Raw genomic sequence first — 10,925 nt, 5'->3', positions numbered from 1 at the left:
TTTTCCAGCCTCTTATTGCCCCTGTCCCAACTTTTTTGAGATGTGTTGCTGTCATGAAATTTCAAATGAGCCAATATTTGGCATGAAATTTCAAAATGTCTCACTTTCGACATTTGATATGTTGTCTATGTTCTATTGTGAATACAATATCAGTTTTTGAGATTTGTAAATTATTGCATTCCGTTTTTATTTACAATTTGTACTTTGTCCCAACTTTTTTGGAATCGGAGTTGTAATAATAATAATATACAGTGCTTGAAAGTTTGTGAAGTCCTGAGAATTTTTGCATAAATATGAATTAAACATCATCAGATTTTCAAACACGTCTTAACAGTAAATAAAGAGAATCCAGTTAAACAAATGAGACAAAAATTATTATTGGAAAATGATCCAATATTACACCAGTCAGTGGCAAAAGTATGTGAACCCCAAGAATTAGCAGTTAATCTGAAGGTGAAAATTTGAACCAGATGTTTTCAGTAAGTGAGATGACAATCAGGTGAGTGTTCACCTTGTTTTTATTTAAAGAACAGGGATCTATCAAAGTCTGATCTTCACAGCACATGTCTGTGGAAGTGTATCATGGCACAAACAAAGAAGATTTCTGAGGACCTCAAAAAGAGAGCTGTTGAGGCTCATCAGGCTGGAAAAGATCACAGAAGCATCTGTAAAGAGTTTGGACTCCACCAATCCACAGTCAGACAGATGGAGGAAGTTCAGGATCACTGTTACCCTCCTCAGCAGTGGAGCAACAAACATCACTCCAAGAGCAAGGCATGTAATAGTCCACGAGGTCACAGAGGAACCCAGAGTCTAAACAACTACAGGTCTCTCTCACATTGGCTAATGTTCATGAGCCCACCGTCAGGAGAACACTGAACAACAACAATGTTCATGGCAGGGCTGTAAGGAGAAAGCGCCTGCTCTCCAAAAAGAACATCGCTGCACAACTGCAGTTTGCTAAAGATCACATGGACAAACCAGAAGACTACTGGGAAAAATCTGTGGACTGATGAGACCAAAATAGAACTTTTTGGTTGAAATGAGAAGCATTCTGCTTGGAGAAAGAAAACACTGCATTCCAGCATAAGAAGCTGATCCCATCTGCGAAACATGGTGGTGGTAGTATCATGGTTTGGGCTGTTTTGCTGCATCTGGGTCAGGACGGCTTATCGATGGAACAATGAATTCTGAATTATTCCCGAGAATTCTAAAGGAAAACCTCAGGACACCTGTCTGTGACCTGAATCTCAAGAGAAGGAGGGTCATGCAGTGAGACAACGACCCAAAGCACATGAGTCATTCTACCAAAGAATGGTTAAAGAAGAATGAAGTTAATGTTTTAGAATGACCAAGTCAAAGTCCTGACCTTAATCCAACTGAAATGTTGTGTGAGCAGCTCATGTGAGGAAACACACCACCATCCCAGAGCTGAAGCTGCTCATGTACAGAGGAACAGGATCAAACTCCTCTGTGCTGATGTTCAGCATCTGATCCACAGTTACAGCAAATGATCAGCTGCAGTTATTACTGCATGGGGGAGGGGGGACACCAGATACTGACAACAAGGGTGCACATACTTTTGCCACTGAGCGATAGGAAATGTTGGATCATTCTGCTTAATAAATAAATGACCAAGTATAATATTTTTGTCTTTTTTGTTGAATTGGGTTCTCTATCCACTTTTATGACATGTCTGAAAATCTGATGATGTCACGATGCTCCAGTTGACCATAAAGATCTAATCTGAGGATAAATGTTAAATCTGAGGAACGTTATTGTTGTTGTTCTTTTGTGTAAATGGCCTCCTTTTCTTTGTTAAGGTGAGGTGGTACAGAGGAGAGTGTTGTCTCCTCACAGTCCCCTGAGCTCAGTTCCCACCAGGTTCTGTGTTTCTCTCCCAAAAACAGACACCAAGGTTCCTCGGAATCTGTGTGTTCTGGATCCACTGCCACCCCGAGCAGGATAACGCACAGAACATTACTGAAGATAAATGGATGGATGAAGAGCACAATGTTTTCTGATAGAGGAATGGATTGTCCCTTAAGACAGCTAAGAGGACTCAAATACAGGAACGTGGACAAACGAATATTACAAACAGTCTCACAGCTGAGCCTCAATCCCCATGATGACTTTATTAAAGCTCAAAACCTTCACAGTTCACTCACATCTGTGACCTGGGCCTCAAACTCCATCCATCCATTATCTGTAGCCGTTTATCCTGTTCTACAAGGTCGCAGGTGAGCTGGAGCCGATCCCACCTGACTCTGGGTGAGAGGCGGGGTTCGCCCTGGACAAGTCACCAGGCTATCGCAGGGCTGACAGGGCCTCAAACTCAAAACCACTCATTCACTTTATACAGACTTTTTCCTGTAGTGTATAAAGAACATGCAGTATAACACACACACACACACACACACACACACACACACACACACACACACACACACACAGGAACATATTCTTCAATAATCCATTTGTAAATAAAGATTTATAACACGAGTATAAAAGTGGATTATTTCCTCAGCAGAGATCCAACATGCAGGAAATGAAATGAAATGAAATGAAACAGAAGCTGCAGCACAAACCACATGCAAATGTTTCTGGATGAAAGCAGACGAGCTGAGGGAGGGAGACGATCATAAACACAGCGGGATTTACATCATGGAAATCAGCCATGAATCAACATCACACACGTATTCATGCCTGGATTATTTTATCAACTTCAACCCAAAGTTTCATGATGGTGAAATGTTAAATATAGTAAAAGTGTAAAAGCTACGATTGGCTGCTGTTAAAGATGATGTGCAGTGAAACGAGCTGCAGGAAGTTTAAAGCTCGTTATAAAGAGCGTAAATGAGAGAAAGTGGTGTTTCTACATTCTAATAAACCGCTGAAGGTTCAGAGGGATTCCTCTTCACAAATCCAACAACATTCGACACTTTCCTCTTTACACAGTCACTCACACTCACACTGTGACCTGGAGTTTCATTTCTCTAACACAGGGAGACTGAAGCCATCGTGTTGCTTTGGGGTGGATTATCATCACAGACCAGAAATTTACTTTATTATTGTAGCAGAGAGTGAAATAGAAGACTTTCATCAACCACACACTGATGGACACTGCATTTATTATCCTTCATGCATCGACTCGTCTTTAAACTCTTACTGATAAATATAATGAGTGTATAATGTTATATACACCACCAGTTCTATATATAAATCACATCATACACACATTTCAGGCTTTTTTCATCCCCATATGATGATATTGATTTTAGTGTGTCATGTGCAGCTCCTCTTTTCAGAAAGGAATCATCATTTTTACACGAGAACAATAAAATTCCCTCTGGAGGAACCTTTAGAAAGAGTCCAAGACTGGAAGCTAAGAACATTTAATTATACAAAGAACCTTTTTAGAGATCTACAGACATCGGAGAACAATTTATACTCCTGAATAAACGCATCTCTAGCATCTTTAAAGAACCATTTTAAGAGTGTGACTATCGTTAATAAACTTTAGATGAAATGCTTTAGCTCATTGAAGCTCATGAATTATTATTGTTGTGAATAAAGATAAAATGCAGACAGGACGGTTGATAAAAGCACTCTATCCTTTGTTTCTTCTTCTTCGTAAGTTCTGTGGAATTTGTGTGGTGCTTTATCAGGGCCAGGGACGGTGGGGTTTATGATGATATTTGAGTTTAATCGTTAATCCAGAGAGTCTGCAGCAGCCATAACACCTCTGACCATGACGCAGGAGCACTTCAGCTCATTTACCTGAGGAACGCTACAACTTTTTTCCTCTAAATGACACACATATGAGCTCATCAGCTCCTGCTCACCCTGAACACGTGATGATGTGGATATTAAAGGGTTCTGAGTGGAACATTAAGACTCCATTCAGCAGCGAGCAGCTCATCAGGTAAGACTGCAGCACTTCACCTGGATCTGTTCACCTCATCACCATCACTGAGTCGATTCTGGCAAATTCACACACTGCTTTCATCATTTACACTTCACAACACACAGCGAGCTGCTCTGTGACACAAAGCCCTTCTTCTGGGGGCAAAGCACCATTATTATTATTATTATTATTATTATTATGAGCTGATGTTGGATTTTAAACCCACAGGGCATCACTCCAGCACTGACATCACCATGGCAACCGTGTCGTTCCTCTTCCTCCTGTTCTCAGGTAAATATTGAACTCTATTTAATAAACTGTAAAGAATCCTAACTGAAGGTGTGCATCCTTTTTTTTCTTTTTAAATCCTATTAAGTGCAGCTGCTCCTGGCCTGTTAAAGTCTCAGTAGGTCCCTTAAACACCTGGTCTGTTCCATTTAAATGTAACTCCATGAACAATGTCATTTTCAGACACTTTTACTTAAAATTCATATTTAGTCTGTTTGGAAGTAAATAAATTCATCAAATGATAGTTTTTTTGGGGGGGCTGGGGGTGTTAAATCGTGCCAGTGAGAGCGTGTTGAAACTCTGTGTTGATTCAGGTCTGATTAAATATAATGATGAATGATGGTGTGAGTGTAGAGCATCATCAGTGTGAGATCAGAGCAGTGAAATGTAATAATCTCTTCATTCCATGTCATACGAATGCAGTATAAACTACTGACATTTACTAAATCTATCCAACCCGTCCAGTCCAAAGCCATCATTCAGAGGGTTTTTCTTGTTTTATTCCTAAAAACAGCAAACATTTGCTCTCGCCTCAGTGATCTCAGGAGGAAAGGTGTTCATCAGTTTTCCTTCAGAAACACACAAGAGAAGTGAAGAGACAAGGAGTTTTTTTCATACTTTTACAAATAATTCAATTCAATTTGTCGCAAAGCAGCTCGACACAAAGCTGGATGTTGATGTAGAATTTCTCCGTATTGAAATCAGCTGGAAAAGCTGTAGAGCGTTAAAAAATAACACTGTAAGAAGGTTTTTGGCAAAGATAAACCTGTTTGCAAAAAAAAGGCCATAGTGCCTGTTGTTTTCATGAGCCTCCTGTCAGTCATTATATAGACACGCCCCTAATGTTGCTTCACTCCGCCCCCACCTCAGGCTGGTCAGAAGATAAAATCAGTAAACTCTGAACACAAACTGATACTGATTTACAGTCAGGGAATAAACCACGCTGTGCTACAGATAGATGGAATAAGAAGAATGACAGTGAGAGCAGAATAAACACTGCAGCGTTTACTGAACCATTAGAGACCTAATTTTGATTAATGAACCTTTAATTGGAGTCAAAATACAAAATATGAACCATAAATGCATGTAAAATTCTTGTGTTTTACTGAAACATCCTGTTAAGTCACTAAATTTGAGTGTTAGCAGCTAATGAGTGTCAATAATTACATTAATAGTTACTCTGTGCATACGTTACGCATGCAGTGTTTAACATCACTGTGGATAAATGAGCTCTGTGAGTAGAACACACTGTTCCCTGGAAATCCCAGCTCTTTTACCTTTAGTCTACTTTAAATAAAATCTGTATTTTTGAGATTTATATGTGAAGCTCTGAATTAAAAAACAAAACAAAAAAATAATAATTTCAGATTGTATGTTTTTAAAGGGATCTTCCAGTGGATTTATTCTCAAATTTATTTTCAGTTAAAAGTATTTGGAGAGTTCAAAAATCAAACTATCATTTTCGGAGACCAAATAGTGTTTGAGAAAAATAAATTTTCTTTAAAATGTCAGATGGGCTTCCTGCGGCGGTGACGTAGCCTACATGATGATGTCAGGTCGCTTGGAGCTACTCAGCTGTTTATATTCTGTGTTTACATCATAGTTTTGCTAGTTTTATAAGTATTTTACCAAATTTATCATTTTTTAAATCAGTATACCTCATTGTGTCGCATATAAATGCTGGGCTCAAACCCAGAACCTTCTTGCTGTAAGGCGACAGTGCTAATCCCGACACCGCCGCGCTGCACTTCACATTTTCTCTGTGGAAACTCAGTCTAGTTTCAGCTTGTGCTTTCTGTTTAGCATCATTTTCGCATTATCATCATTTTCGACCTGACATCATCACATACGTCACCGCCGCAGGAAGCCCATCTGACATTTTAAAGAGAATTCATTTTTCTCAAACACTATTTTGTCTCCAAAAATGAAAGTTTAATTTTTGAAATCTGTGACTACTTTTACTGAAAATAAGTTTGAGAATAAATCCACTGGAGGATCCCTTTAATGCTAATCTTACTGCTAGCAAAGCAAGAAACAAACAAACAAACAAACAAACAGTGACATAAATGTAAATGTTTTTAAATCCATCACAGAAAAAAAACATCTGTTGAAACGTGTAAGTAATTAAAATATTTGAAATTTATATTCAACTTATTTTGCCAGTTTCTGAGCACCATGCTCAGACTTCCTGTGTATTTCTGTTTGTGTGCTCAGTGGGAACATTACTGCCCCCTTGTGGTGAGGAGCGCTTTAGTGTTGCTGCTCAAACAAGATCGAGCAGCAGAGAAAAGAAAAGAAACTCATTGGACTTGTTGTGAGTGTGGAAGGTTGTGGTTAATAGAGGGTTAATGCGCTCTTTGGGATGGTTAAGTGTTTGGAAGCAGGTAAAATAAAGTTTATAATAAAAAAAGTCAACAAACTACAGGCAAATCGTTATTTTTGTTCATTTAAACACAGAGGCGATTCTAGAGTCTGTTGTGGCCCCAAGCAAAAATTTCCAGGGGGCCCTTCTGACCAGCGTTCATCACCAATATGTTATAAATAATCTGACACCAACGAAAAATGTATGAAACCGAAGTTTTTTAAATTCCAAATGTGAAAATACAATGGTAAAGAACAATAAAAACAATAAAAAACAAAATAAATAAGCCCTCGGGCCCCGACTCTCGGGGGGCCCCTGGGCCAGGGGGCCCCAAGCAGTTGCCTGCCTTGCCTGTTCACAAGCTGCACGTCTGTTTAAATAATAATCTTAATTAATAGAACACTTCATTTTAATCTCCAACACTTTTCATGAAAAGATTAATGACTATCAGTACAAATAATTTATAATGGAACAGTAAAGAACTAATCAACTGACTATAAATCTATTTACTAGACTCGTGAAAAGTCTATTTAACCAGATAAAAGACCAGAGAATTAAGAGCTCCAGAGAGTTCTCCGTGTGTTCCTGATGTTCTCACAGTGCTGTGAGACACCTCCACCTACTGCACCACCAACCCACACACTATTACATTTCAGTTAATATTAAAATAAATGAGCTCATAAACAATACAATATGTTATTGTGGAAATCTCATGGACTGACGTTCTCGTAGAGGTTCCGGTCTGTTCTGAGTTTAGGGATGATGGAAGAAACACATGTTCCTCAGCTGAGCTGTGATGATCCTCAGGATTGACTCAGGTCCTGCCTCAGCGGAGTGAAGTTTGACAGATATTCTTGTTTTATTTATTCAAATATTTATTTTCAGTTTTCTTATCTGTTCATTTTTCATGGAGGAAGCTGAATGTACTATAAACAGCGGACCTACAGCTTACAAACAAGACATTTTCACCAATCACAGGTTTTGTTATTGTTTATTCCCTCCAGTGAGGCGGCACGGTGGTGTAGTGGTTATCACTGTCACCTCACAGCAAGAAGGTTGTGGGTTCGAGCCCAGTGGCTGACAGGGGCCTTTCTGTGTGGAGTTTGCATGTTCTCCCCGTGGGTTTCCTCCGGGTGCTCCGGTTCCCCCACAGCCCAAAGACATGCAGTAGGTTAACTGGCTACTCTACATTACCCGTGTGTGTGTGAATGTGTGTGTGAGTGCACAGAAAGGAACCGGCCACCATACTGCTGCAATTCTGATCAAGTCAACCAAACATGGTTCACCTCAAGACCGGATCGGGTTCGGCAGTGACGATGACGATTCCCTCCAACAATCATAAGTCATTCAGCAACGTATTTGTGTCATCACCCTTACTGTACTGAAAAGAATTATTAAAAATAAAGCATAACTAATAAAAATAGGAGTTTTTTATTTCAACCTTGGGACCAAAAACAGCCAAAAATGTAGATGCACGTATCTGAGAGGGAAAACTATACAAGATTATTATAATTATACATTTATAAAAGTATATAAAGTTTATATATGCCACAGAATGGGTGGGAAAGATCTGCACACACACGAGAGTCCATGTGATTCTCATTCCCAGTTATATGTGTAATGAGCGTTCCTCTCTGTCCTGCTCCATTAACGGGAGAAATTTCTTCCACAGCCTTTTCTCCTCCAGTCCACAGCCACCTCGCTATCTTCCATTTAATTCAGGGTAAGATGACTTGGGCTGAGGCTCAGGCAGCTTGCAGAGAGAAATACACCGACCTCGTCACTGTGGACTCTGATGAAGACAACACTGAACTGAAAAATATGATAAATAAGTCTGGTATCAGTTCTGGATGGATCGGTCTCCGTCGTGGTGAGTTCAGTGAGAAATGGTCGAATGGTGATCCTGTAACATTCGGAAACGTGACAGGGGCCTGTAGGGCATCGACCTGCTGTGCTGCTATGAGAGCTGATGGTAACTGGGACGGTCTTCAGTGCACAGGGACAAAACATTTCATGTGCTATAAACAAGGTAACTGTCTTGGGTCCAAATTAAAAAAAAAAATTCACCTCCAAGATTTTTTGTTAAATTAGGAGCCTATATTTTTAACATCTACAGGTGACGGTAAAACCAACCCCATTTATCATCTAATCCTTGAGCATAAGACGTGGTATGAAGCTCAGCATTACTGCAGGAGGAACTACACTGACCTGGTCAGCATCAGAGACGAGCAGCAAAATGAAGAGGTGAAGACTGAAGGGTTAAACAGCACCACGCCCTTCTGGATCGGTCTGCTGCGGGATGACTGGCAGTGGAGTGATGGAGGAAACTCTACTTACAGAAACTGGAGCACGGGTCAACCTCAGGCATCAGATAACTGTGCATATCTAAGAGAATCAGAATGGCATCCAGCGCCATGTTCTAATACAGTCCCTGCTCTGTGCTACAGCAGTAAGTGATGATTTTCCAGGCAGTAAAACTAAAACTGTCTCAGCAATCTTCTGTATGACGACTAGAGCACAGCTGGTGTGAGTCTCTGTCTCTGATCTCACTCTCCTCCTCCTTTTGGGTTTTTCTGTCTCTCAGGTAATATCCATGTGAGTGATGTGGCTCTGAACTGGGAGAAAGCGCTGGATTACTGCCATCAGGAGAACAGGGCTGGATTTTTGCAGATTGAGTGCGAGGATGAACAGAAAGAGGTGGAGTCTGAACTCTGGAGGATGAATATCTCCGAGCCTGTGTGGGTGGGGCTTAGACAGAGCCAACTCTTCGGGTTCTGGATGTGGTCCAGTGGGAACGCTGTTTCTTCGTACTCCAACTGGGCTGAAGGGAAACAGCCCAAGCATCAGCTCTCTGAGCACTGCGGCGCCGTCGATCCACGGAACCGCTACGGCTGGAGGGATATGAACTGTCTGTCTCGCTATAGAGCTCTGTGTCACATCAAATGTAGATAGGTTCATGGAGAACATTCATTTCATTTTAATGCTTTGCCTTAAACAGAATTTCACCAAATCTGAAATATTGTTTAAACTGTTTTTTAAAAACACATTTGAATGCATTCAGTTTAGAATAATTTTCCTTTAGCTTAAGGAATTAGTTCATAGATTATTATTCCACCCATAATGACTCCAGATGACTTTTCTCCACCATCAACCGGCTACTCCGCCCCCTGCTCTGATGCCCCCAACTTCTGCGTACCACAAGGTTCAGTGCTAGGACCCCTCCTCTTCAATATCTACATGCTCACCCTTGGTCAGATCCGTCAGCATGAGCTCAGCTTCCACTGCTATGTGGATGATACTCAGTAGTATCTGAGCACCAAACCCTCCAAACAGCCCCGTCCCTTGTCATCTGCCTGGAAAATATAAAATTCTGGAGGTCATTGAACCTACTCAAGCTCAACAGCAAGAAACCTGAACTCCTGGTTGTGCATTAATATTAAATTTGTATTAATTAACAATTATAATTATTATTACAATTGTGAAGCAATTTATTGTTATATAAAAGTACTTTACACATCTTTCAATGAATTTATTTTATAATCATGATTTATTTATTTAATACACATGTATTTATCAAAAGTGAGGTGATGTTGGGTGGGGGAGGTTTTTGCATGACCCAATAAAAATAACTTCAAAAAAGTAATATATGAGTAAAAGTTCATCAAATGCAACATCAGGAAAGTAGAAATCTTGAAAACACTTTCACAGTCATAACCCTACTGCTCACCGTTACAACACACACACACACACCCCTCATCACTTTATCTTTAAATAAAACACAAAACACTTTTGGGGGTGAAAGGGGAGGAATTTTATTTATTTTTTAAACCAAATCAGACAGTGCTTTAAAAACTTTACTACTGACCAATTACAATACAATGGGCATATTTTCTTTTTTTTTCTCTCCTCAAGTGACATTTTAAAAGTTTGGGACAAATTTGAAGCCAATTATCCAGGAAGGCTGAGAGACTTTTACACACACCGCCAAGTGAAAAAAATAAAATTAATTTAAAACACATTACAGCAGTGTATTCAATCGCGAGTCTGCGGAGGAAGAAACTCACTCCTGGATACACCGACTCCCTCGTTAACGTCTACTGAAAGGGCAATCAGTTTAAAAAAGGGCTTTTTTGTAAAAACTTGATTCATACTTGAAAATGGAGCTGGCATGAAGTCTGAAATTTTTTACTACATATATTTTTAAACTTTGCACTTAAAGCTTGTTTTCTCCTCTGCGCTGTGCATTTTATAAAATGTTCAGGATCACTGGCAGAGACTCAGCACTACGCAGAGGGACTTCCACATGCTACAGGCGAATATTTTCTTTTTTTAACAAAAATAATTTCAGCATTTCAAATCAGGCCACGT

General features: G+C 39.9%; 1 protein-coding gene across 1 annotated transcript; it reads left to right on the top strand.

Annotated features, from left to right (window-relative positions):
- Positions 1-4,113: 4,113 nt before the first annotated feature.
- On the top strand, positions 4,114-9,509 carry LOC132871963 (C-type mannose receptor 2-like). The gene is made up of 4 exons (XM_060906619.1): positions 4,114-4,198; positions 8,230-8,586; positions 8,674-9,006; positions 9,142-9,509. Exons 1-4 carry the CDS (start codon positions 4,114-4,116, stop codon positions 9,507-9,509), a joined length of 1,143 nt encoding a protein of 380 aa, XP_060762602.1.
- Positions 9,510-10,925: the final 1,416 nt, after the last annotated feature.

Source organism: Neoarius graeffei, chromosome 23 (assembly GCF_027579695.1).
Source record: "Neoarius graeffei isolate fNeoGra1 chromosome 23, fNeoGra1.pri, whole genome shotgun sequence".
In the NCBI taxonomy this organism is placed as follows: Eukaryota; Metazoa; Chordata; class Actinopteri; order Siluriformes; family Ariidae; genus Neoarius; species Neoarius graeffei.
The sequence above is the reverse complement of the archived record's forward strand: the minus strand, read 5'-3'. Positions and strand labels throughout refer to the sequence as shown.